General features: G+C 61.5%; 1 protein-coding gene and 1 long non-coding RNA gene across 3 annotated transcripts; one reads left to right on the top strand and one right to left on the bottom strand.

Annotated features, from left to right (window-relative positions):
- LOC122237310 lies at positions 1-8,130 on the top strand. The gene is made up of 2 exons (XR_006215707.1): positions 1-183; positions 7,261-8,130. It is a non-coding gene; the product is annotated as an uncharacterized LOC122237310 (long non-coding RNA).
- On the bottom strand, positions 4,303-27,630 carry WNT9A (Wnt family member 9A). 2 transcript variants are annotated; one of them, XM_042981332.1, is made up of 4 exons: positions 27,509-27,630; positions 10,316-10,572; positions 9,257-9,519; positions 4,303-7,371 (listed from the first exon to the last, which is right to left on the bottom strand). In XM_042981332.1, the coding sequence occupies exons 1-4, from the start codon at positions 27,601-27,603 to the stop codon at positions 6,889-6,891; spliced, it is 1,098 nt and encodes a 365-aa protein (XP_042837266.1). In that variant the 5' UTR covers positions 27,604-27,630; the 3' UTR covers positions 4,303-6,888. The 2 variants fall into 2 exon arrangements, with proteins under 2 accessions (XP_042837266.1, XP_042837270.1); XM_042981336.1 differs by having other exon boundaries at positions 9,265-9,519.
- Positions 27,631-27,834: the final 204 nt, after the last annotated feature.

The following is a 27,834-nucleotide window of genomic DNA, read 5'->3' as shown; positions in this document are numbered from 1 at the left end:
TCCATGGCAACTTGCTAGACCCCTCCTCCACTCTGTCCAAGGGGCAATGCTGGTCCAGGACATGAAGGTGACCCTGAGCCCACAGCTCCACCTCACACTTGGCCTCTGGACCTGGCCCAATGCAGAATCCCAGGCTGTCATGAAGCAGCCATGACCATCCGCCTCACCAGCCTCACCTCCAAGGTATGCGTAGGGAAACCAAGGCCCAGGTGCCAGGCAGAGCCAAGATCGTGCAGAACCAGAACACCTGTGCCCAGGCTGAGGTCTCCTTCTGCCTAGGAGCTCAGGCAGCAGAGGTCCCCAGGCACACTGTCCCATCCCTGCTCTGCCCAGTGTCTGTCCTGCCTGGGTGTCACCCCATGACCTGTGTGCTGTACAGTGGGCTGATGGGGTCCTATCCCAGGAGAGAAACCCCTGGGCAGTGAGTGGGGAGGGTCTCAGAGGACAGGGCTGCTTCCAGATGGAGCACAGCAGCCAGGCAGGGGGAGGGGCAGGGGCAGCCCAGGTGGGGTGGAGGCAGCAGATGGAGGAGGCCGAGCCGCAGGACGTCCAGGGCACTAGCACACCAGCCCATCATGCTGCAGGCCGTCTCAGGAGGGTGGAGTTCACTCAGGCCATGGACTCAGGGATCCCCCCCAGAACAGGGCCCTGCTGGGGCTGTGTGCCCCCTGGGATAGGGCCAGGGTGACCACTGCCTGCTCACCACCTCCAAGCTTCCAGTCCCTCTGTGCACTGGGCTCTCAGTCCTCCTGGTGCCTTCCTTCTCCCATTCCTCAGTGACTGCTCCCTGAGCACCTGCTTTGTGCAGCCTGGCCCGGCCCCACTGGCAGCACGCATTGCCTCCCATGGTCCCAGTGGTCCTGGGGCCCCCTCCCCAGGTCCCACAGTGAGGTGACCTGCGGCCCTGCTGTGGCCTGTCCAGGTACTAGCTTGCCTTTCCACCCTTCCTCTCCTCCCCTCTCCCTCCTCCCTCTCCTCCTCCTTCCTCTCTCCCCTTCCTCCTCTTCCTCCTCCTCCCCCTCCTGCTCCTCCCTCCTCCTCTGCCTCCTCCCTCCTTCCCCTCCCTCTGCTTCTTGTCTTCCTCACTCTTCCTTCTCCTCCATCCACTTTTCCACCTCATCCTGTCTCTGAAGTCAGCATGGAAAGCAGGCAGGATCCAGCTGGATACCTTTCCCGTCTGAGACATTACCTAACCGTGCCTTCTTACCTAATCCCGCAGCCATCTCCTGCCTCCCGCGCCTACCCCCGCCCCATAGGGCCAGGCTGGGCTGCCGCCCGACTTGCCTGTGGCCACCTGTATGTCCTGAGCTGTCTCCCCACCTGTGAATGGCACCAGGGCCAGTGGGCTGGGAGTGGCTTTGAGCAGCCTCCCAGCCGGAGCCCTGAGTCCTATGGGGTTCCTCTGCTTTGCCCTCCTCACCCCAGGTGGCCCTGCCAGCAAGCCACAGGGATGCCCTGAACTCTGGAAGTTCCCAGGCTTCCTGCCTGCCCCAGGAGGGCAGGAAGTACCTTGCAGCCCCTGCGGTGTCTCTACCCACCTGGCTGCCGCAGTCACACTGGGCAGGCCCTCTATCTCAGGCTCTAGGCAGGACCAGCAGGAGGTCATCAGCTGGAGGAGGCTAGAGATGGGGCGGGAAAGGCCCCAGTGGCCACTCAGCAGGCAAGGCGGGTGGCTGAAAAGGAGGAGAGTGACAGCCCAGCACTTCGTCTTCACGGTGCTCACACATGCCCACACACACACAACCCAGATACACACATACACACGTGTGGACACACACATGTGAACAGACACACAGGCACACATACACACCCATGCACAGACAGATGCATGGACACAGCCCATCCACACACACACACGTACACATGCAGACACAGGCCAGATGCACAGAGCATATCCACCGTACACAGAGCCCAGGACAGAGGGGAGACCCAGGTGTCCAGAGAGGGCTCCTGGCAGGTGGCTGTGCACCCCAGGCGAGAGGAGGGTAAGTCCTGGTGCAAGGCAGTGCACAGTGGCCTGTGAAGCCCATCCTGCCCCACGAGCCCTGTCCTCCCTCCTGCTCCCTGGCCTGGGCCACTTGCAGCCCCTGCCCGCCCAGGCCTGAGCCCCTGCCCGTACCTCAGTATCAGTGTTTGGGCAGGAGGCCCTAGTTTCCACCCTGTGCAGTGAGGAGGAACAGCTCCCATGGGCCCCCCAGGTTCCCTCCACCCTGTACCCTCCCCATCCCTCACCACAGAACCCAGTGGCCAGCTGAGGGGCCCCATCTTCAGCCTGGAGGAAGGTCTGGCACCAGGAGCTGCCCCTTACCTTCTTAGTGGCAGTGTCCATGGGACAGAGAGGAGGTGCCACAACCCTCTGCTCCAGCACCAGGCTTAGGCAGATAATCCCACATTGCTCTGTGCCAACCCCTCTCCTGGGGGGTCTGGGGTCACAGATAAAAACTGAGGCTGCAGGGAGGCAACCTTCCAGGAAAGGGGCCACAGGGTCCTACAAGGCATGTCACAGCTACGGGGTCACACAGGTTGGCCCCAGGGGTCCTGCAAGGCATGTCACAGCTACGGAGTCACACAGGTAGGCTCAAGAGAAGACAGGCCAGCAGAGGGGCAGGGGCCTGGGGACCACTTTGAGGGAGGATGTGCTATGCCTGGAAGTCCCCAGACCCAGCAGGTGGACATGCAGATAGAGGGGCCCATGTGAGAGACCCAGCAGCTGGGGCTCTCAGACACACTGGGTCACTACCCCACAGAGCAGGGAAAGGATGGCAGGGGCAGGGGCATGGAGGGGTGGGCCTGTCCCCCGGCAGCTCAAGGGCTCTCCTCACTGCCCCCCAAAGGTCGTGGGTCTTGGGTGAGGAGGGAAGAGTCACCCCAGAAGGAGAAGGGGTGTGCTCTGCCCTGCCCAGCCCAGCCCCACATGACGGACAGCTCACTCCTTCCCCCATCAGGGTCCCCGGTTTCTCAGGTGCCCCCCACCCACCCAACCCAGTTCACACCCACCTTAACCTCAGGCTATGACCTTATTTGGAGGTGGGGTCTTTGCAGCCTTGATTAGCAATCCCAAGACGAGAGCATCCTGCGTAGTCTGGTGGGTCTCACGTCCCACGTCCCATGACAGGTGTCCGAAAGGGAAAGAAGGGAAAGAGACAGAAGTGGAGATTGGGGTGCAGTGCCCAGAAGCCCAGGACTGCCTGGGGCACCAGCACCTGGGAGAGGCAAGAAGGACCCTCCCCAGAGTCTCTGAGGCCCACAGCTTGATCTTCTGGCTTCTAGATCTGGGAGACCCCCGTGTGGTCGTTTTTTGCTCCAGTGGGAAGTGGGATGGGACCTTGACCAGCCCACTGCTGCAGACTAGGGTCTCCAGGCTCACACGGCCCCCCACCACCACTGAGAGCCAGGCTAGAGGGCATGCTGGGAGCGGAGGCTGAGCTGGAAGGAGCAGGACACAAGCCCGTCAGCAGATCCCTGGGACCTCAGATGGGGCCCCTGCACAGTGTGGCTGGAGCCTCGCCACCATGAACAGGGAGACAGCGCCCTCCCCTCTGGAGCCAGCTGGGCCGTGCTGAGCCTTCCAGGCCTTCCTGCTCCCTAAAGCCTGTACCTCCTTGGGCCCCCCTCAGGTCCTCCTCCCCAAGGCCCCCCTCCATGCCACAGGCCCTCCTCCCCCTGGGGCCGACGCCCATGCCTTCCTCCTCCAGGCCCTCCTCCCCCAGGCCCCCCTGTTCCCCCAGGCCCTCCTCCCTCAAGTTTTCCTCCTCCTCCAGGCCCTCCACCTCCCCCAAGCCCTCCTCCCCCTCAGGCTCACCCCCAGGCCCCCATCCTCTCCCAAACCCTCCTCCCCCAGGCCCTCCTCCCCTCACCCTCCTCCCTCAGGCCCTCCTCCTCCCTCAGGCCCTCCTCCTGCCTCAGGTCCTCCTTCTCCCTCAGGCCCTCCTCCTCCCTCAGACTCTCCTCCTCCCTCAGGCCCTCCTCTTCCCTAAGGCCCTCCTCCCCCTCAGGCCCTTCTCCTCCCTCAGGTCCTCCTCCCCCCTCAGGCCCCCCTCCTCCCCCAGGCCCTCCTCCTCCCTCCTCCTCCTCCCCCCCCAGGCCCTCTTCCTCACTCAGGCCCTCCTCCTCCCTCAGGTCTTTCTCCTCACTCAGGCCCTCCTCCTCCCTCAGATCCTCCTCCCCCCTCAGACCCCCCTCCTCCCTCAGGTCTTCCTCCTCCTTCAGGCCCTCCTCCTCCCTCAGGTCCTCCTGCCTCAGGCCCTCCTCCTCCCTCCGGCCCTCCAGAACCCCTCTGAAGGCAGCAGACTCAGATGGGGCTATAATTTAAAATACATTTATTTAGTGTCCATTTCGTTTCTGTTCTGTTACACAAAGCCGTTAAATAAATACATTCTCCAAGTCACTCGAGTACACACCTACTCGCTATACAGATGAGGTAGAGAAATCGATAGGCTCGCACGAGGGTTCTCGTGTGTGAATGCCCCTCTCCCCCTAGCCTACCCGGACCTCCCAAACCGAGCCAGGAGTCCACATGTGTGTGGCTGGCAGGGAGCAGGTGGCCGGGACCCGCCTGGCCCTCAGCATGGCTGAGCCCTGTGGCCCGCCCCCTGCCCCGTCCCAGAGAGGCTGACCCCTGGGCACAGTTTCTTCTAGAGGCTCTCCTGCACGAAGAGCAGCACGCTGACCAGAGGATCAGTCAGGAGGAGTTTGCTTAGCAAGATATTCTGATATATGTTTATATATAAACAGACCAGCCAGCAGACGTTTTCAGTCTGCCTTGTTTAAAAAAATACTTCCCTTTATATTATGACATAGAGCTAAATGTGGTATCTGGTTAACAAAATATCCTTCCTCCGACTTGCTGCCTTTCCAGACCCAGAAGTGACTGAGCTCCAGTCTTGTCACGGGGGTGTGGCTGCACCCACTCTGGGCCCCTGGCCCCCACCCTCTCAGCATGCAGGCATTCACGGGATGTTCTCTGAACCACAGAATAGACTTCACTATTTACACTATAGAACAGGGACCAAGAGACCCACATCAACATAAATAGGTTTTCTTTTAAAAACACAGTCCCCAGGGTTCCTGGAGCCCACGGAACTCCAAGGAACCCCCTCACTCAGTAGTTCCTGTGTCTGCACCGCCACCCAGCTCTGTACCCACCCAGAGCACAGCCACAGAGCCTGAGCAGGGCAGGCCCAGAGCCAAAGGATCTAGGAGCCAAGGCTGCCATTCACACCAAAGTGGGAAGGACAGCCTCATGCTGAGGGAGGGCACTGAGCGGAGGCCACGCCCCAGCTGACCACTGACCATCAACACAGCCAGAACAGGCACACACACCACAGATACATGTGGCTACACATTCACCCACATGCATGCATGCATGCATGCACATCACACATGCACATGCACATCACATATATAGCATGCATGCGTAGCTACATGCACATGCTCACACACACACACACAGCACAGATGCATGTGTCATACAAGCCCCCTGTGCTCACATGCACACTTCTGCAGACACATACATATGCTGACACAGTCTCATGCATGCACACACTTCAGACTTGCTCACGCACGTGCTCACGCATAAACCTGCAAGCGTGTTCATGCATGCATGCACATAAATGCACACATACTTCACACACACGTGTGCTCGTGCACACGTATACACACAAAACCAAACACACTTATGCAAGCACACTACACATACGTACAGTCTTGCACATATGCACGCATGTGCACACACACTCAAACCAAGCCAGGTCAGTGTAGCCCATCCATTTTCCTTCCCTGCAAAGACAACAGAGTGGCCAGAGAGAACAGCCCGCCTTTTGCCAAATCCTAGTCCCAGATTCTCTCCATCCACATGCGTCCTCACGTCTGCCTCCTCCCGCAGTAACACAAAGCAAGCTAGGAAATGAACCCTTCAAGGGGCTGGCCCCTCCCCTCTGCTGTGCCCACCCCTGGGGGGAGGGCAGGCCACTGGCTGCCACCCCAGGCCTTAAAACCTACACCAAAGTGGCTGGGGTGCGTGCCAAAGTCTCCCAGAGTGGGGTCCACCCACTTCCCAGGACAGTCTCACTGGGGGCAGCTGGGTATAGGGGCCTGGCTTCCAGAAGCCCTGAGGGCAGTGTCCACACACAACCTGCTTTATTACTTTAAAAACAACAACAGCAACATCCCTCTTGATTTAGTGGTTTCAAACGACAAAGCAGATCAGGCAAAGAGGTTAGGAGGGGGCGTAGAGGGGAGGGACAAAGGGGACCCTCCAGACTGGGCACCACCAAGAGGAGGGGGAGCCACAAGCCTGAGGCAAGGCAGGGATGGAAATAATAATTATTATATATTAGTTAAATAAAAATAATTTAACAGTCACCAACATCACTCCCAAGAGAAGTGCTCCATGTCAGAGGGGACAGCAGTGACCCCCGCGGCTGGGTGGCCCGGCTATCTCTCTCCTAGTGGTTTGACTCTCTAAGCCAGTGCTGGAGCAGGACAGCCCACAGGCGGCCACACAGAGACCCTGTATGGCCGCGAAGGTGCACCCGGTGCTCCTCAGAGGGAGCCCAGAGCAGGGAAGGGTGCCGCTCGCAGGAACTGGCCTCTCAGGGACGGACACAGCTTGGAAAGCATGGTGCCACGCTCTCAGGTCATGGGGGTGGGGGTGGGGCGCGGACAGAGGGGATGCAGGGGCCAGACCAGGGCCACCTCCCGCCTCTGGGTCTTTGAGAGTACGGACAAAGAGGCAGGGACAGCAAACTCAGCCAATCCCCGGGCTCTCATCACCATGTGCCAAGTGTGCTGGGGGCCCCATCCCAGGGACTCAACCCTTGCAGTGTAGACCCCTCACACTGGGTGCACGGCCTCTTCCCCCTGCAGCAGCCTGGCCGGCCCCGGGGCTCAGCCTTTGCAGGTGTAGACCTCCTCACGCTGGGTGCACTGCCTGCACTCCACGTAGCAGCACCAGCGCACCTGGCACTGGCAGGGCCGTGTCACCACCCGGCTCTGGGTGTTGTGGCCACGCCCACAGCAGATGCTCTCGCAGTTCTTCTCCCGGTGGCACCTTCGGCCGGCGGTGCCTGGGGAGAAGCGGCTGGCCAAGCAGAAACTGGGCGAGTCGTCCAGGTGCACAAGCTCTGGCGTGCGGGGCAGCGGGTCGCTGCCTCCTGTCCCTGCAGCCCGGCCCCGAGGCGGCGAGATGGCACCGGCCTCCCCGGTGGCCTCGTTGGTGGTGCTGCCCACCTTGAGTGCTGTCTCGTACTTGTGTTTCAGGCGCTTGCCCACCTCGTGGAAGGGTGCCAGCTGCCGCCAGCACGTCCGCACAGTACAGGAGCCTGACACGCCGTGGCACTTGCATGTGGTCTCCACCCCGGCCTTGATTACCTGGTAGGGGAGGGGGCTGAGCATGAGGGCCACACTGAGAGGCTGGGCACAGCCCCTGCAGATGACCCCCAGAGGGGCTCGACCACACAGCTCCCCCGGATCCAAGCCCAGCCTGGGGGACCACCACTACCCATCACCCAGGCTTCCTGGCTCTTGCACCTGTCCCTCCACCTCCAAGCCACAGATGTCCCCAGACAGAAGCCCTACATCCAGTACCATGGCCTCCAGAGTGGCCATTGCAGCACTTGTGGCCCCGTGGAGACATTCCCTCCTTGCATCCAGGGCTCCCCTCTGAAGGGACTGAGCAAGCCTCCCCTCTAGCCCTGCTGTCAATGCCCCAACAGGACCCCCCAGTCTGGGCTCAGCAGCCTACTAGCCTACTTCCTGGAGAAGTGAGGAGAAACGAGTTAGCTGGTCCAGTTGGCAGAACTGGCCCCCGGATCTTCCAGGTCAGCCCCAGAGGGGAGGGACGGTACCCCCACTTCCACACACACGCACAGAGCTGCCCTAAGGGGCCTCCTGCCTGACCACCCACACTGGGGTCCCTGGCAGCAGAGAGCGGAGGAGGCCCTCTCTAGTGGGCCCCATCCCAGGATAGGCCTGAACTCCCATGCTGCCCTCAGGGAGGGCTGGCTGGCTTGAGGGGGATTAGGAAATGTGGCTGCCCTCTGGCCCGGCAATAGAAGAGTCACATTTAATGACACTCTGCTGAGAAACCTGGACAAATTTAATTAAAACGCTGCTTACCCAGGCCCGGCAGAGCTAATGGAGCACTTTCCATATTCTGACTTTTCATTAATAGCTTACAAAGGAGAGAATGCAAAAGAAAAGAAATAGCCTCGCCTTGGGGATTTAATCTGCCCGCACCCCTCTGCAGAGGGCAGAAGGAGGGACAAGGGCTCCGAATAAAAAGGGGGAAATTGATTCTTTAATAAGTGCAAGACTCAGAAGTCTGGTTTCTCAATAAAGAGGGGCTCAGATCAGGGCTGGCTCTAATTACCTGGCCCCCTCCCAGGCTGGAGCTCCACATCCTGGGGGCTGCCTGGCGAGCACGCAGAGCCCCTGACCATCCCCAGGCCGGGCAGAGCCTCGGGGGGCCCTTGGTGGTCCGCATTGTGTGAGGACTAAGGGGACGGGGTGCTCTGTCTGCAGTGAAGCTGACAGCACTCATGCCTCCTCCACTGGTGTGGGCCCAGGAGCTAAGGGGCTACAGGGAGGGTGAAGGATGGCCGGGAGCCAGGTACCCCCAGGTCCAGCCAGCCTGCAGCCAGCAGCCCCCAGAAGGGCCTAGCTAAAGACCTTACAAGTCTGTCCCCCGCCCCCTCCACAACAACCAGTATCTCCGTAAGAAAACAACACTCAAAGGTAAGGAGACTCCAGGGCCCCGGCTGGCACCACATGCCGGGAACACAGACCCGGAGGCGGCAATACTGCACCTCCTCCTAGCCCCCAGCCCTGTCCCCCAGTTTTGCGGGTCCTGAGCACTAGCGGCTGCTCCCATGCCCCGCCCCCATGCTCCACCCCACCCATATGCTCCACCCCTTGCCCCCACCAAGTCTGTGCCTGGTCCCATGCCCTGCCCATACCTATGCTCCACCCCATACCCCCTCGTCCCGCCCTGTACCCCGCCCATGCCCACACCCTACCCCGAGTCCAGGCCCCTGGCCCCGCCCAGGCCTGTGCCTGGCCCCATGCCCCACCCTCACCCCGCCCCATGTCCATGCCCCCCTCGCCCCGCCCATGCTTATGTCTGATTCCCATGCCCCGCCCACACCTATGCCACTCCCCACATCCATGCCACGCCCTGCACCCCGCCCATGCCCACTCCCCACCCCGAGTCCTCGCCCCTGGCCCCATGCCCTGCCCCGCGCCCCGCCCCGCTTGCCTTCACACCCACGAGGTTGTTGTGGAAGTCCACGCGGGCTCGCAGGTCCTTGCTTGAGCGGCGGCCCAGGAACTCCTTGACAAACTTGCTGCTGTACTTGAGGTTGTCCCCACAGCCGCCCCACTGCCAGGCCTCCCGGTTCTCCAGGTCGGGGGCCTCATCACACGTGCAGCGCTCCATGCGGCCTGCGCTGCACGCCTTGGCCAGCGCATGCGTCAGGCCGGCCGAGGAGATGGCGTAGAGGAAGGCGGTCTCCTTGAAGCCTGTGGGGGTGCAGGGAGGGCGGATGGGTGAGCAGGCAGGAGCAACCCCCACCTCACTCAGGTGCTGCTGGAGCCCCGAATGCTGACAGCATGCGGGGTCTGCAGTCAGGATCCTTGCGGGTGCGCACCGCGGGTGGGGGGCATCCCTGCCTGGACCGCCATGTGCCCCCGGGGGTACGAGGCGCTCCTATGTGCTCCAGGCACATGATGTGTCGGGGTAGAGAGAATTCCAAGTGCATGGAGATTTAGGCTCTGCCCAGGGATCAGAGACTGCGTCTCCGACCCACCAGATTCTCTCCGGGACTTGGCGAGCCCTGCCCTGCCCCTCAGGTCCTCAGTTTTTAAACAAGGCTGTTGAAAGTCTCAGATCAGAGCGCAAGGAGAGAGGAGAAGGCAGGCTCCCTGTTCGGAGCACCAGCTGGACCTCTGCCCCTCATGCCCAGCCGCTGGGCCTTGGTCACCACCATGTGGCAACAGCCATCAGAGCTGCCTTGCACCCTGTCAAAGCTGCCCAAATGCGCCCCGTGCTGCCAGCTACTGTTCCCCAGGAGGGGCGGGCAGGAGGGAGGGGCCTGGCTGTTAGGGCAGTGTGGGGAGGAAGGTGGAGCTACAGGCGGGTGCGGTAGTGGCGGACAAGGGACCAGTCAGCATGTAGGGGTGGATGGAGCGGAGGACGAGCCACACAGAGCAACCCCCCATCTCCGCACCCTACCCCCAGGTGCCCTGGGACCCAGCAAAGGGACGATGTCCTAGGGGTGCAGACCTGCTCAGAAGGTCCTACCTCTAGTGCACTCACCTCGCTTGAGCAGGCTGGCCCGGTAGCGGCCCTCCAAGGTACAGTTCCAGCGCTCGAAACGGAACTGGTACTGGCATTCAAGTGCGCTCATGCTCACCGCCTCCACCAGTGTCTCGGCCACCCCCGGGTCTCTGCGGCACATGCGCCTTTGCTTGCGTTCCAGCTTCAGCCGGTCGCAGGCCTTGTAGTGTGCCTGGGCGGCGGCCTCCGGCTCCAGGGTCAGCGGGAGAATGGTCAGGGGCTCACTGCCCGTTAGCCTGGTTACAGAGATGCCAGGGTGAGGGCCACGCCCGAGGTGAGAGACAGACAGACAGACACACACACACACACACACACACGCACCTTCAGGCCAGCCCAGCACAGGGGTGGGCCAAGGGCACAGATGGACAGGGCAGGGAGGGGTACAGGAGCCCAGGCCACAAGGGGACCACATCCAACACTCTGCCCCACCCACTCCTGTGTCTGCTTACCCAGCTGGAGCATGTACTGCTGCTCCAGGACCCCCACCCACTGCCGCCCAAAGCTGCAGTGACTCAACCCCACAATGGCCCTGTGGCCTCTGGGAGAGGGTCCTGGCTCATTCCCTGCTCTCCTGCAGCATGTACAGATGGCCCTGCAGGTCCCAGTAGGGTCTCCAGGAACTCCTGGGCCACTGAGGAGCTCCCGGTCGAACCCAGGGGAGGCCCAGAGCCGGCTCCTGGTTCCCCTGCAGCTCTGACCCTCTGATCTGAGCCAAGGCCCTGACCTTCAGAGTCAGTCACCTGTTCTCAGGTCCCCCCAACCCCCATTTCAGCTGTTCCACCCAGGGTCTGACTGGTCCTGACCTCCTGCCTGTTCTGTGCTCAGACACATCTCAATGTCCCCACACAGGTGATGCCACATCCGGGCTCTAGGCACACCCAGACCCTCAGCCCTCAGGAAGGAGAGGTGCCCAACTAGACACGGGTGGGGCTCCGGTCCTCTGACATGAGCATCACTAGAAACAAGCCTCTGCACCCCAGTGACCCACAGGAGCCAGGGGCTCCAGTATTCTCAGACACTTACACCCCACATCATGTCCCATCCCTCTTACTGCTGCCCTTCAAAAGCCCCCTCAAGGGCATGGTGGCCACTGGGCTGGCTCCTGGCAGCTTTCTGCAGGGTAAGGTGCTCAGGCAGGTGCTCCTAGAAGCTGGATGGACCCAGCAATGACACAGCAGGTCAGGCTCCTCTGGGGACAACCTAGGGTAATGACTTCCAAGGCCCCTCCCTTCCCCTGCCCTGCACACACCGCAGCATGGCCTCTCCTTGGCCCTGCCTGGGCTTGGGGGGCCAGAGTGTGCTGGGGGGATAGGCATGTACCCTGCCAAGGGCAGAGCCTGTACAGGGCAGAGTTGATCCTTGCCCTAAGGACCCCAGACCCACGTTCCTGACGGAGCAGCACCAGCCTTGCCCTTCCTGGTCAGCTCCCCAAGGGCAGGAGGCCAAGGTGCTGAGACTTGGGAACCAGGCCCAAAGGAGGCCCAGGCAGGAGCCCAGCAAGCCTGCAGGGATGCCAAAGCAGAGGGCATGGGGCACAGAGGGGAGTAGGCAGGCAGGTGGGAGAAACGTATCCCTGCAAAAGACCCTGGAGGGTAAAGCCATGAAGGACACAGAGCGGGAAGAACCATCCTCTTCACACTCAGGTGCAGTGGGCGCAAGGGGCTGGCCAGCACCCTGGGAGGACACCCCAGGGTGTTCTGGGCTAGCATGGCACCAATGGGCTGCTGGGGCTGAGCCCTGAGCTGCAGGAGAGCCAGGCTACAAGTGTCCCAGAAGCCCAGGGTGTCAGTGAGCAGAGCCCAAGGCGTGTTCCCACCAGATTGAGTCCATACACATGTTGCACAGCACATGCCTGGGGACACTGAGCCAGGAGGACCAACTGGTGTGCTGTGACCAGTGAGAGTATGGGCTGGAGGAACCACAAAGGTCCGCAAGGCACAGACAGGCTCCATGCGGGCAGCAAAGCCTCTGGGGAGAAGGCACCTGTGAGCTTCAGCGACCTGCACCCCCAGTTCCCATCCCGGGGTCAGGGCATCCTGCCTCAGAGCATGGGGACATGGCAGGGGTCACTTCGTGCACTTCTAGGTCTCATGCCTGAGCTCAAGCGGCCCTGAGCACAAGGACAGCTGAGCTGGGCCAGGGCAGGCAGGGGCCTGGGGACCCCACACTGCAGAGTGGAAGAGCCACACTCCCCACACAAAGGCAGCTCACACGACGGAGACGTGTCCCCAGACAGGAATGTCAACAGCTGTGCCCACAACGGCGTGCCGCCACACACCGGAAGGGCTGCAGCCTACAACCTGCACAGCCCCCAGACTGGATTCTCCGAGATTAACCCAGCTCTAGGCTGGTGCCAAAATATGCCTGTGTCCAACAGGACCAACCACAGCAAGGCTGGCCCAGGGGTACCTGGGGCTGTGCTGGTGACAGCAGCTGTGGGTGTGGGGAGGGGGAGGGATGGCAGGCGAGCCCACCTCCCAGCCTGCCTTGGGGCATCAGGGCCAGCCTACATCCTCACCGCACGTGGGGGCTGAGGATGGGGTCCCCACACACACCCAGGGCAAGCCTGCGTCCTCACTGCATGTGTGGGGCTGAGGGCAGGGGTCCCCACACACACCTGGGGCAAGCCTACATGCATCCTCAATGCATGTGGGGACTGAGTGTGGGGGTCCCCACAAACACCTGGGGCCCGCCTAAGTCCTCACTGCATGTGGGGGCTGAGGACAGGGTCCCCACACACACCCGGGGCCAGCCTGCGTCTTCACTGCACACGGGGCTGAGGGCGGGGGTACACACACACACCCAGGGCCAGTCTGTGTCCTCACTGCACGTGGGAGCTGAGGGCAGGGGTCCCCACATACACATCCGGGGCCAGGCTGCGTCCTCACTGCACATGGGGGGGTTGAGGGAGGGGGTCCCCACACGTACCCAGGGCCAGTCTGTGTCCTCACTGAGGCTGGCCTCTGCCTCAGGCCTCCTTAACTATTGGGGTGCACTCTGCTTGAGACCAGCCTGGGGCTGCAGTGGCAGGGGACAGACCCTCACAGAGGTGCCAGCAGGCAGACGGTACATGGGGTGCAGAGAACGGGGTGGGCATCAGTGAGCATGGACACCCAGGACAGAAACCCAAACACGGAGAGGAACCCTCAGAAGTGCCAGACAAAAGGCAAGAGGGTCATAAAACACTCCTGGAACACGGAAGGCTCTTTTCCATGTGACCCAGAATCCAGAGGCCCAGAAAAACGGTTAAGTGTGAGAGGGTCTACCGTGCACAGCAGCAGAGTCCCGCATCAGGGGAGATCCTGCGAGCTGGATCCCAGACCAAGAGCCAACTGCCTTTCTGTATGGAGGTGTGGGTGTGGACAGACCCCTTTCCTGCAGATCAGCAACCAAAGGAACCAGCTGCACATGGCCATGGGATGTGGCCACACAGTTCCAGGGTGGAGCGCATCTGTGAGAACTTGTACGTGGCTCCGCCCCACTCAGAAACACAGAGTAAAACCGCCCTGGTGTTATTTTCCAGTCATCAAAGGAGCACAGGTTGAGGGCTGTTGTGGACACGGGGAAGAGGTCTTCCCCCCGTGGCTGGATTTCTGAACTCATATGTCTATGAAATTCACCCCATTCTCTTTCCAAAGGTGTCTCGCTCACACGCTGCCCCGACACCCACTGTTGCATGAAAAGACCAGGGCCGGCTGAACAATGGGCCACCCATGCCATGGAGTCTGCAGGCATCAGCAAGCCACAGCCCACAGCCCGTGCCCCCAGAGGGCCTGCACCCATGGGGAGCCCAGAGCAGAGGAGCCCGGGGACATATGCAGCTCACTCCTCTCTCCGCAGCCCAAGAGCTTGGCACACACGCAAGGGACAACGTGTGGGCTATTCAAGACCACACGACTCCACACACAACCGTCAGCCCTATGTGCTGGCCTCTTCCCACACACCCGTCTCTGGAGTCTGTACCTTCCAGGCCACAGAGCATTCCAGGTCCCGGCCCCACTGCCCACCCCACAACAGTGTACCTGCCTCCAGGCTCAATGCAGCTGCCCCCTGCCAGTAGGCATCCAGCCTGGCAGAGGCTGCCGTGGAGGGGGTGAGGCTGGGCAGGCTGTCTGCAGGCAAGCGGCCTCCTGGGCAGGCAAGGAGCACCCCATCCCCGTCCCATCGGGCAAGCTCCTCCCAGTGCTGGGCTATCTCCCACCAGGAAATAAATCCTAAGGAGGTCTAAATGTCAGCACGGCACTTGGTGACATTCAGGCATTTTCAAAGACATGATAACGCATGGAAATGTTTCGCAGCCTCACACTGGGATCCCCCAAGTCCCTCCTGCCGAGTCAGAGGGGACCACGCTCTGATCCCCACGGTGACCTCGTCAGGCACTTTTTAGTGTCCTCCCAGACACTAACCCTCTTTACTGCACAACTTTCTTCTGTGTGTGCCATTTCTCCTATCTCATTTTGCAGGCCTGCCCCTCCTGTAATGTCCTGAACACCGTCTCCTAAACGCAGGCACACCAGTGCTCTGTCCAAGCCAGGCGGGGCCAGCGGCCTTCTGCAGGCTCCTTGTTCTGGGCTCTGCCCTGGCCGGTGGTCATTGGGCTGGTGTTTTACTGGGACTGTGTCGGGAGCTCCTTCCAGCAGGTCCAGCAGGCATGTGCTGGCTCTGTGTTTGCACGGGACACTTGAGAACCCACTCGGCAAGGCTGACACGTGAGATGGGCTTGCTGGGGCACCCACAGCCTCTCCCTGCTGCTGCAGTCTGGGGGCCTACAGGTACTCCCACCGAGGTCAGCCCTGTGCTGGCCAGTCCTGGATTCCAGCAGAGGCACAACTGATCTGACGTCCAACTGGCCTTCAGCACACAAGCCACGTGCGCTGATTCATCTCTGATGGTTTTCACCTCTGTGTATGGTCGTGCGGTCTGCAGAGAGACGAGGCTGCTGGCTTTCTTTTTCTATCCTCAGCCATCCTTCCTGCCTTCCGGCCACGGTGCAGAATCTGCCAACTGCCATGCAGGGCCCAGAGCCCCCCCAGCTCCGTGGCCACCCACCAGCATAGAGTCATTCAGGGCACCTGTGTGCAGGTGTGGCCCCAAGGTGAGAGAGACCCACGGGCACCAGTGCCAGGAAGCGGGAACCCTCCCCACTGCTCACCCCATCTACATGCCCAAATTCACATCTCTGCCACCTCAGTGCCAGGAAGTGGGGACCCTCCCCCCACTCACCCTGTCCACACACCCAAACTTGCATCTCTACCACCCAGACCTGGCTCTCCGGAGACGCGGACACCCTACAGGTGGTTAGAGCATCAGAGGCCAAAGCCGGGGAACCTACCTGTCTGCAGAGCCAGCACTCTATTGCGGCAGCACAGAAACGCTCCCTTCCCACCCAAGGGTCTGTGAGGACAGCGGGCCTCCCTGTCTGTGTCCTGGTTCTCAGAAGGAAGCCCTGGCCATTTCCGTGACCAGCATGGCAAGTTCGTCGGGTATCCCCTGGGCGCCCAGCTCAGGTTAAAGAAGACCCCTCGGCCGTTCATTTGCTACAAGCTGCTCAAAACTCATAAACGGATGTCAAGTGTCCTCAAATGTGGTCCCTGCATCTGTTGGCATGTGATTTTTCTGCTAAAACAGGAATGCCACTAACTGGATTTTCCAATGCTGGCTGTGCAGCACGCCTCGGATGAAAGGGGTTTTGTCCTTCCTCTGTGTTGTGAGCTGTACCTTGAGGATGTCGGGTCTAGGCCGTTTGCATCTGTGTTTGTAATTTTCTCTTCCATGCTCTTCCCATTGGGTCTCAGTGCCTTAGCAAAGCGCTCACTGTCTCAGTTTCCCAGAAGATGAGTCAGATCAAAATCACATCTTCTTAACTGTTTGGTAGGACTGGCCTTTTCTGGATGAAAAGATCTCCCTGCTGATCCAATTACTTTTCTTTTTTTTTCCTCTCCTCTTTTCCAGTTTTATTGAGATACAACTCGCATACCACAAAATTCACCCATTTAAGTCCACAATTCAGTGTTTTGCTGCATTTTCACAGATGCGCGCAAACACGGCCAATTTCAGGGCATTTCATTGGCTCAGAGACAAACCTATTCTTTTGCACCTGGCCACCACTAATGTACTTTGTGTCTATGGATCAGCCTGTCCTGGATGTTTCAGACAAATACGGTAGGTGGCCTTTGGTGACAGGGCTCCTGTGCTGACAGCATGTCCATGTTGCTGTGTGTCACCATATGGACAGACCGCATTGTGCTCACCTGTCCTTGGGCAGTGGACTTGAGTCATCCACCCTTTCGCCATCATGCGCAAGCCACCGCTGCCCCTCCCGTGCACATCTGTGTGTGGACGCTGGTGTCCACCAAGGAGCAGAAGTGCTAGTCACCATTGTTGAGGGAGCTGTCAGATCGTGACCGCTAACCCGCTTCCCTACTCACAACAGACTCAGTATTTCTCTGTCTCGAGTTTCTGTTACTCCTCTGGTTTTCTGCATTGCCTCAGATTTTGCAGCCTGGTTGGCAGGAAAGCGCTCAGCATCCCCTACTCTTGTCTGCAGAATCTGTAGCGATTTCCCAGCAGCAGGATGCAACCGCACTGAGCCCTCCCACCACACCAGACTCCTCAGCAATTCCCAGAGAGGGACCCTTCATCTCTAATGCACAGTTGGTACTTTGTTGGTTTTCGCATGGCTTCTGTTTTCTTCCTTCTGCCATGTTTGGCTTTAGCTTACTGTTCTTTTCCTCAAATCTGTGACCAACCGCTGCTGACTGCATCCAGGCTTCTCTCCACTTCTGCACCTCCTGCTTCAGAATCAGGTCACCATGCAGAGCCTGGTTCATAGCCCAAAGACCGTGTACAGCCCTAATCACAGCCCCAGATAGCCCAGGTCACCATGCAGAGCCTGGGTCATAGACCAGGTCACTGTGCAGAGCCTGGGTCACAGCCTGGAGACTATGCAGAGGCTGGGTCACAGCCAGGTCACTGTGCAGAGCCTGGATCACAGCCCAAAACACCATGCAGACCCTGGGTCACAGCCTGGAGACTATGCAGAGCCTGGGTCACAGCCCAGATCACTGTGCAGAGCCTGGAACACAGCCCAGATCACCATGCACACCCTGGTCACATCCTGGGAACTATGCAGAGCCTGGATCACAGTCAGGTCACTGTGCAGAACCTGGATCACAGCCCAGATCACTATGCAGACCCTGGGTCACAGCCTGAGACTATGCAGAGCCTGGGTCACAGCCCAGGTCACAGTGCATCAGCCTGGATCACAGCCTGGAGACTATGTGGAGCCTGGGTCACAGCCAAGGTCACTAGGCAGATCCTGAGCCACAGCCTAGAGACTATGCAGAGCCTGGATCACAGCCCTGGTCACTGTGCAGACCCTGGGTCACAGCCTGGAGACTATGCAGAGCCTGGATCACAACCCAGGTCACCATGCAGAGCCTGGGTCACAGTGAAACTCCCTCAAGGTCCACTGAGGTGGTGTGTTCTCTCCCTGACCTCCTACGTTGTCTATGCTTACATCCTGTCCTGTCGCAGAGCCAGTGATCCGACCAAGGCCCTGGCTAGGACCCCGGTCTCCTCAGCCACACGGCTGGTATTTCCTCCACAGGTCCGCCCCGTTTCACTTTGTCTCCTCTCCTGCCTCCTTTCCAGTTACTCCTTGATAACCCATCTCCCCCTGGTGATTTGAACCTTCATGTTGCATTGCCGCTATTTCACAGCCACCCTCACAACTGCACACGTCTGTGGCTTAGCCACGTCCAGTGGTGGGCAATACCAGGCCTGAGGATACAAGCCTGTGAACCCCACTCCCAAATTACAGGCCGTCGTGTATTTTAGTTCCACTGTGAGGACCCAACAGGATGCTGGACACTCCTCGGCTCCTGGACAGTGGCCTTCTGAGCATCTTGCAGCTTGTCTGTAAAGGTCTGTATTTCACTTCCCTGGGCAAGTCCCCAGCCTGCCATGCACTGTGTGCATTTCTGCTCTGAGGTTCACCACCAGGCTGACCAGCCTCCCACAGTATCTGCATCTGCTGGCCCAGGCTGCTTTTATGGTTCCTTGTCTTGGGTGTTTTATGCTTCTAGTTCATGTTCTGGAAGTATTTTTGTTTTCTCTGTTTAGGACGACTCGGCGCCTCCTGAATCCTGCACGTGACCCTGACAAATTCTGAGACTTTTGGAAAATGCTCTGCCATTCTCTGCAAACAGGACCCCTGGCCACCCAGTCCCTGAATCTGGCCTCTGGCCTCTGGTTCTCCGCATTTCTGCCAACACAGGCCACACTCCACATGAGTCTCCTGCCCCATCATCTGCCTTACTGGCTCTCTTCAGCTATTTCAAATCCGCTTTCAACGACGTACACCTTCCCCCCAGTCCCATTTGGTTTCTCCAAACCTGCTGGGTCAGTTTTTGCGGTTTCTTACTCCTTGTGGATACTCCAAGGTTATCTCCTCCCTGGAAGCATGCTGAGAGCTCCCATTCGGCCTGTGACACTCCACTCTGGGTCCTCTGACAGAGCTGGGGAGGCCCACAGAGAAAGGCACCTCCACACATGCCTGCCCCGCTACCCCTGGCCTGTGCTGCTCACCATACGTGACAGACAGAGGGCACATGTCCCCAAGTTCACATCCGCTGGGACCTTGACATGTGCTTTTTTTGGAATAAGCGCCTTAGTAGATGTAATGAAGGTTAGGGTCTCGAGACAAGGCCTCCCTACACTGGGTTTTGTGCTGTTGAGGGCCCCTCCTCCTGATCAGCCTGCAGTGACACCAAGGAGACCCCACCCTAGTCCCAGCAGGCCTGGAAAGAACCCAGGACAGACACAGCCAAGTCTAGGAGCCTGTCCCCTTCCGAGGAGGGGCCTGAGACTGGCATGCTGGCGGCCTGGGGATGGGGCCACCCCTCTGAGCACCTAGTTGGTCACACACTCCCAAACCTGCCCCCTCGGACAGCCAGGGGGCAGGGCGGCACTGCCAGCAAGGAATGGGGGATGTCCCTGTCCTCAGCAGGAGCCGGCAGCTGGCCGGTCCCCAGAGTGCTTGCTTCCTCCAGCTCTGAGGCCAGGCGGATTCCAATGTCCCTTCCTCCTGCCAGCAGGCCCGGCCACCCCAAGGGCCACCCTGCCCACAAACCCAGCTCCCAGGGCTGGGCGGAGGGAGAAGAGGCCGGAGTTCCAGAAGCCACAGCGCGCTGCCAAGGAACCTCAGCCCCACCAGACAGCGTTTAATTTCTGTGCGAATCGAATTCAAAACAAATTCCAATGCGGAGAAACTGGTTCTGAGATTAACCCTCCATCCTCCCGGGGCCTGCAGCCTGACTCAGCCTTGCTCGGGGGATGTGGGGGTGCGTTGGGGTGGGTGCAGACACCAACAGAGCCGGGGGCTCCCTGCAGCCTGACTCGGCCCTGCGCAGGGGACATGGGGATATGGTGGGGTGGGTGCAGACACCACCAGAGCCAGGGGGCTCCCTGCAGCTTGATTCGCCCATCTGATGCCCAGGCCCACCAAGAAGGAGGCAGGGGCCACAGGCCATGGTAACCAGAGCAGGAGCGTGGCGAGCACCCTTGTGTTTATGACAGCTGTCACTTCTATAAGAGCTGCCGACACTCTACTTCCCCACATTCCAGGGCACCCCCTCTCCACTCCCTTGTCAACAGGCTGTGTCCACACAGGGGTGGTGAGAATGCATAGTGGATGCTCCCAGGCCAGGGGGACACAGGACTCAGCAAACTCCACTGCACAAGGCCTGGGGTCCCCGAGCCCAACAGAAATGTCCCTGTCCACCCTTAGCAACCGCCAGGACAAGCAGAGCCCCTGGGACCCCAGGCCCTGAAGGCCACCAGTCAGCTGGCCTCTTTGGCCACCGGCCAGCAGGGCAGGCTATGGGCACCCAGGAGAGCGACTGAGGCCGTCCAGGACCCGAGTCACAGGCAGGCGAGGGGAGACGAGGGAGCAGCCAGGCTGTGCCATGGCCCTGAGCCTCCCAGATAGCTAGAGTCCGAAGGAGCTCACAAGCAGGGCCAGGCAGGACGTGGGGCAGGCCCCTGGCGCCCACCTTCCTGCCCGGAGCTGGCCTCCTACATGCCCAGCACAGCCGGGGACACGGGGAGGGCCCCGGGGCGGCTGCGGCGGCTCTGTCTGTCCACGAGGGAGCCGGCTCTGACGTGCTCTGGTCTGGGAGCCCCTGGCAGCCTCTCTCCCGGGCCAGACCACTTCCCTGGCCGCATCTACCTCAGGTATCGCTAAGAAAAACAAACGCAGCTTGAGGCTTGCCGTTTTCCATTCCCTCGTCCGGCCGCCAGTCTCGAGGTGCACGGCCTGCCAGCTGGGCGGCTGGGTTTCCTCCTGCGGCCAGAGGCGCCAGGCCAGCCAGGAACCGCGCTGGGAGGGGCAGGGGAGGACGGCAGGCCGGGCCCGAGGGTCACGGAGCCGGGCGGCCAGCACGCCACCCAGGTCGGCGCTGCCCTCCTGTGGAGGCCCCTGCACGGCCACCTGCCGCCTGCTAGCCCACAGAGGCCCCTTAACGATGAGCCACCCCGCAATCCGCCCCGGCCTCAGGCCCCCAGCTTCCCCACCCATACCAGGGGGTGCTCCCAGCCCTCCAGCCACACCCCTGCCCTGGGAGCTCCAGAGGCACGCCCTGCCCCTCAGCACACAGCCCACTGAACGGCCATCAGACAGGTCTCAGGCTGAGCCCACCGTTCGTGTAGCTGGGGACGTCAGGGCCAGCGGGGGCGGAGAGGGGGACTGGGAAGCCTGATGCAGCAGCCCCTCAGACCCCAGGCCAGGCTTCTGAGTGCAGAGCGAGGGAGCAGAGCCTCGGACACACCTGCCCAGTGCACTTTGGAGCACTCGGGGCTCCCTAGAGGCACTGCAGGTACGGAGGGGCCCGCTAGGCCATGCTGGTTTCCTGACACAGACCCCAAGCAGGGCAGAGGCCCACAGCCCTGCTCACCACCCTCCAGAGGCATACTTGCCAGCAGGGGCCTGGCCTCGCCCACCTCCCAGACAACTGTGCTTCCACTGATACCCCTCTGGGCCTGCCGAGCTGGGACAGGCACTGCCCACCAGGACAATACACAAAGGGGCCAGTGCCCCTCCAGGCCCGGATTAAGAGGGCCGGGTGCTGGCCCTGCTGACTGGTGTCATTTTTCTGCAACCAGGAAAACCAAGCCAGGCCCCTTATCAGCTCATCGCTCGTCCTGCGTCCAGGTCCCATAGCCCCCCGGGAGAAATTGTGTGTGTGCATTCTTTTCCAGGAGAAAAGCTACCCACACACTTTTGCTATTGTCCTGGACATGGTGGGGCCCCCAGGGACGGGCCGCGGGTGGCGCCCTGGGCCAGGGCCACCCTGGAAGCCCCAGCAGGGTCCCACCAGTGCCCTCATCTGCAGAGTTGGGTCCCAGCCACAGTGGAGAGGATGGGGGCGAGATTAGGCCAGCTGTCCCCCCGTCCAGACGGCCGCCGGCTGTGGCAGGACATCTGCTCCCACAGCTGAGGGGGGCCAGGTGGCAGTGGCTTCCTCCTCACCTCAGGCTTCACCACGAGGCCTCAGGAGGCCCCCAGCCCAGAGGCCTGGGCTGGGCTGGCACTTAGCACCTGCTTCTACTGGTCTCTGTGCTGGGGGGCCACAGGCCCCACAGAGGAGACTGGTCAGGATGGCAGGGAGGAGGGACAGAGTCTGGAGAGCAGAGATGCAGGGGCGTATCCCTACCCTTGTCCACCTGCCTCCCCACACCTGCCCCAACCCCTCCACACAGTGCCCTCCAGTCTGTCCAGCCCACCCCACGTGCCCCCTTGCCCACAGGGCCACTTCCAAGGGGCCGCACAGTCTCCCTGCTGGCCACTCGGCTGCCTGGACACTGCAGAGAAGGCCTGGGCCTGCCCTCCTGCTCAGCTCTGACTGCAGAGCTGAGCCCACTCCATGGCCTCCCTTCCAAAGGCTGGAGCTGGGGCCTTGCAGGGCTACTGTGGGCACGTCCGTCCTGAGGTGGGTCTGTGGACACCATGGGCCCAGCCTGCTTCTCACTCAGCTCTAGCTCCACACCCCTGGCCCCCAGCCGGGGAAACACAGGGGACACCTCCCTCTCTGCCAGCCCCACCCCGGCCCCCCTGGGCTCTGGGTCACCCTGGCCTCACCATGAGAGGCTGACTTCCCCCACAGGCGAGCCTGAGCCCCCACCCCCAGTACACAGCCCTCTGGGAGCCCTTCCTCTGAGCAGCCAATAGGCACATAGCCACACAGAACCCCCAGCTGGGCTCCAGGCTCATACAGAGGGGCACCGCCACCTCCTGACACTGACCTTGCACACACAGTCAGCCACTCCCACCATGACAACAGCCCCGAAGGCAGGGCAGGCTCCCATACAAGTCCCCAGAACCCCTGACCAGGCCCGTAGACAAGCCTCTAGTAAACAGAGGACCACCTTCACCACACAGTCATGCTGGGGGTGGGGGGGGGAGACCCATTGTGAAGGCCCAGGCACAGCTGAGAGACAGCGTGCCGGCTCACACTCCACGTTCTCCTCCATCTAGGAATAAACCTCTGCATATATAAAAAGCTCTGACAAATCAACAACAAAGACCCACAACCCAGCCAAGAGCTGGGCGAAGAAACTGAGTAGACATTTCTCCAAAGAAAACATATGGATGACTAACATGCCCATGAAGGATGCTCAACGTCGCCCATCATCAGGGAAATGCAAGTCAGAGCACAGTGAAATACCACTCCACACCCACTGGGATGGCTAGAAGAAAAGGCAGAGCTGATCAACAAGAACCAGCAAGGATGTGGAGACACTGGACATTTCTGTATTGCTGGTGGGAGGGTAGCATGGTGATTACCATACGATCTAGCAATTCCACCTCTCAGTATACATACCCGGGGAACTGAAAACCTACATCCACAGAAGAACTTGTACACTGATGCCCACGGCGGCATCACAAGAGCCAAATGGTGGAAGCCAGCCAGGTGTCGGTCAGCAGGGGAGTGCACGTAACAGACTGCTGTGCATCCACACAATCGAACACAACATGGTCACTGAGGGAATGAAGCACGGATGCATGCCACAACGTGGATGAGTCTTGAAAACGCTATGCTCAGTGAAATAAGCCAGACACCAAGGCCACGTGCTGTATGATTCCACTTATGTAAAACATCCAGAGCAGGCAAATCCACAGAGACAGAAAGTGGGTTAGCAGTTGCCAAGGGCTGGGGTTGGAGGGGGGGAGGCAGGATATGAGGTTTCTGGGGTGATGGAACGCTCTGGAATTAGATAGTGGTGCTGGCTGCACAGCCTTGTAGATGTACCAGAAACCACTGCACCGCAGGCTCCAACAGGGTGACTCTATGGGATAGGAGTTCCATTTCAATCACGGAAAGGCAGTGGGCCCTAAACGCCCTCAGGCCCCATTCACTGCAGCCCAGAGCACCTTAGCTGCCTTTGACATTGCCTCGAGCACCCCACGCACCAATGCCTGGCCTGGCTGGGGGAGCCTCCTCCATACAGGCCTCCAGGCTGCCTGGACCAGACAGACCTCCCAGCAGGGCCCTGCTCCCCCAAGCCAGCCTGCAAGTGTCACCCACAGAATGCAGATTGCTGGGGCCAACCCCAAGAAAGGGCCTCAGGGCTCATGACAGCCCTTCCTAGCTCTCTGAAGATGACCCACATGGGAAGCCTGAGGCCTCCACTCCCCCAGCAGCCCCCGGATGTAAGTCTACGGTCAGCCACAGGGGCTTCTGCTGGGGCTGGCTTGGCACATGCAGGATCTCTAAGAAAAGGGCAGCAAGGTACCAGGGAGCCCAGGCCCCGCTCTGCTGGACCCAGCCCTTGGCTCCATGCTTGGGGGAGCACCAGGGCTCCTCGCCCTGGGTTTGGGGGCATCCCTTCCTGAACAGATTTTCAGCACACACAGATCACTCCTCAACTCCATGTTCTCACCTATAACACCAGAAGCAGGGGCAGGCAAAGCTTTCAGCCCACCCAGGTCCACAGGGCATGGGGGGGTAAGGGTCTGAGTCTGTTTCCCAAACTCGCCAGGAGACCTCAGGCCAGCCCCATTCTGCTGGGAGCCAGGCCACCCCTCCTTCCAGGAGGGCATCAGGCCAAGCCGTCTAGGCCCCTGGAGAACCAGATGGAAACGCCACCTGCTAATCACACCGCCAAGAAGCAGGGCCAGGCCACTGAGGAAGAGGGAAGAGCCCCTTCCCCGAGGCCAGGCAGCAGCCCGGAGGGTCCTGCCTAGTGGCCAGAGGCTGGGAGGGCAATGGGAACAGGCCGGGTTAGGTTGCAGCCTCGGGGAGGGGGCAGGGAGGGCTCCCACCGCCCACGTGACACCCCACCACCCCCCCCCCAACCCCAGGCCAGCCTCTCTCGGTTTCTGGCCTGTAACAGGAGCTGCCCTGCCTGCCTGTGAGCCTCTGTGCCAGGCAGAGTTCTCCGAGAGGGGGAAGGGAGAAAGAGGACCTGAATCCCAGCTCCTTCCTCCTGCTCACTCTGCACACCAGGCTGGGAGGGAAGCCCCCAGCCCCAGCCCCAGGTCTGCCCCGGCCCCAACCCCAGTCCAGCCTCAGCCACAGTCCAGCCTCAGCCCCTGTCCCAGTCCCAGCCCCAGCCCTGACCCAGCCACTGTCCCAGCCTCAGCCCCAGCCTCAGCCCCAGCCTAACCCCAGTCCAGCCCCAGTCCCTGTCCCAGTCCAGCCTCAGACCCAGTCCAGCCCCAGCCTCAGATCAAGCACTGACACTGACCCCAACCCAGCCCCAGCCCAGCCCCTGTCCTAAGCCAGCCACAGCCCAGTCTATCCCCAGCCCCAGGCCTGCCCCAGCCCCTGCCCCAGTCAAGCCTCAGCCCCAGTCCAGCCCCAGCCCCTGTCCCAGTCCAGCCTCAGATCCAGTCCAGTCCCAGCCCCAGCCCTGACCCATCCCCAGCCCCTGTCCCAGCCCCTGTCCCAACCTCAGCCCCAGTCCCAGCCTCAGTCCCAGTCCAGCCCCAGCCTCAGACCCAGCACTGACCCTGCCCCAGCCCCAGCCCCAGCCCTGCCCCAGCTCCAGCTCCAACCCTAGCCGCAGCCCCAGGCCCTGCCTCAGCCTTGCCCTGACCACCTCAGGCTATCTCCTTCCCCTGGCACTTCAGCCCCTGCCACTTTGCTGGGCCGGGAGAAAGGGCCCCAGACCCAGGCCCAGCCAGTCACTGCTGACCAGAAAGGCTGGGCCTCCATGCACAGACTGGTCCAGAGTGTGTCTTTCCCCCTCCTCTCTTCCCAGGTCTGGCCCCACCTTGGGAATCAACCCCTGAGGTGCTTGCTGGGCAAAGACCCATAAAGTCTACTCTCTCTGCCCATCCTGCTGGCACCCAGCAGACCCCACCCCAGGACCTCTGTCCATCAAACAGAACCCAGCTCTCCTGCCTGGTACGGTGGTGGCAGGGCCCCCAGCAGAGCCAGCTGTCCCCTGGCCATACATCTGCCTGGTACACTCTGCACAGGACAGCATTTGGGGCCAACGTGCTGGACAAGAGGGCTGGTCAGGGGAGTTCACAGGGGCACCAGGCCTTCTCCATGTCCCACCCGCAGGCCCGTGAACTAAACAGCAGAGCTCAACAACTTCCCCAGAGGTAAAAAGTCTGGAGGCTGCCCGTGGTAAGGGTGGAGGGCTTCCAGCCAGGACCCGAGACCCCCACCTCCCCTCTGTGGCTCTGACCTCCCCAGGAGGAGCAGGGCTGCCAGCAGGGAGCCGCTGGGAGCAGACAAGCCCAGGGTGTGTCTGAAGCCTGGTGCGCAGACCCGAGGCTGGGCCGGGAGAGTGGGGAGGCACAGCTGGCTAACAGGCCGCCGTGACTCACCGTGGACCTGCGGCCAGACGGCCATCCTCTGACCCTCCCTCTGCCCGCGAGGGCGAGGCAAAGGCTGCACAGATGGCGTGCAGGGGCGTGCCAGCCTCTGCACAGCGGAGGCCCCAGCCAGGAGAGGGCTGCCGGGTGGGGTCTCCAGGGGAAGTAGACACGGAGCTGACCCTGGAAGACGACCCAGGAGAAAGGAACAGAAGGAGAAGGGGGGGAAAGAAAAACACAAAGGGAAAGTTTCCCATGAAAATATTTTATTTTCTTTGAGAACAGGATACACCTGCAGGGCTCCTAGCCCAGTGGCCTCTCCCCGCCCTGACGGTGCCACATTTCTGGACCAACGGGGCCCTCTGCCGGCCAGCCGCCGCGCGACGGCGTCCGGGCCCTGGGCGAGGGAACAGGTGACGGGCGGAGGGCGGCGACCAGAAGCAGCCACGGGGCGCCCAGGGCAGGGGCCAGAGCTAGAGGGTGGGCCGCGCGGCTCCAGGGGCGGTGCCTGGGCAGCAGGAGAGGAGTCCAGAGACCCCGCGGGGGTGCTGGCGCCGTGCCACCCCCGGACCTCCGGGTGCCCATCTGCGTGGCGCAGCGAGGGAGGGTCCCCAAAGGTCTCTGGGCTGGACATCCCAGATCTGGGGGACAGGGGCGAGGAAGTACAGGGCAGGAGCGAACGGCCGGGAGCGACGCGCAGGAAACACGCACACTGCTACTACGGAGACGCGCTCCCGGAGGCGACCCCTGAGACGGCGGGGGTGGGGGGGGGCGGCGTTCACGGCCCCGGCCGGGCCCTGTGCACCGGTCGGGTCCCACAGACGCGCTCCCGCGGGGCCGGGGCCTGAGCGGCCGTAAGAAGCAAAGCGCAAGAAAAATAAATGCCTCCAGCTTAGAGTTATTTTTTTTTTCCTCCTTTGGGGCTCGGTGCAAGGAACATCTGGATTTTGTACGTATTTTTTTTTGTTGTTGTTAAATTAACTTCTCGAGGAGAGAAAGGAGGGGGGAAGCTGCAAGGCGGGTGGGTGGGTAGGGGCCGGGGGAGGCTCCAGCCGTTCCGCCAGAACTCGGCGGCCTAACAGGGAGCCAGGACCAGCTTGGGTCCCCGAACTCTGGGGAGCCCCGCACACGGGCGCGTCGCGGCCACGACGGCTCCGGGGTCACGGGGGACCGCGGCCCCGCCGCCAGCCCGTCGTCGGGTGCGCCGGCCCCTCTCCCCACGCCGCGCCGCCAGGACGCAAACAAACAGCGCCCGGCAACCCGCCGGCCCCCCGCCAGCCGGCTGGGGCCCGCGCACCTGGGCCGCCCGCCCCGCGCCCGGTCCCCGCGCCGCCCGCACCTACCCGAAGTAGGCGGCCGAGGGGCGCAGCGCGGCGAGCAGCAGCGTCAGCGCGAAGGCCGCGGCCAGCCAGCGCGCCAGCAGGGGCCCATCCAGCATCTTGCCGCGCCTCGGCGGCTGACCATCGCGCTCCCGGCCCCGCGCAGGGCGCCCCGCGGCCGCCGCCCTCTTATAGCGCCCGGAGCGCCGGGCCGGGGGCGGGGCGCCGGCCAGCTGGGCCTGGCCCGCCCGCACCCAAGGAGGGGTCACGCCGGCGCCGGGGGCGGGCCGAAACCCGAGCCGAGCGCGCCGCCCCGCCGCGCCGCCGCCCGGCCCCTCGGGTGTCGGGGC

Source organism: Panthera tigris, chromosome A1 (genome assembly GCF_018350195.1).
Source record: "Panthera tigris isolate Pti1 chromosome A1, P.tigris_Pti1_mat1.1, whole genome shotgun sequence".
Lineage (NCBI taxonomy): Eukaryota > Metazoa > Chordata > Mammalia > Carnivora > Felidae > Panthera > Panthera tigris.
Note: the sequence above shows the minus strand (reverse complement) of the source record. Positions and strands in the feature narration are given on the sequence as shown.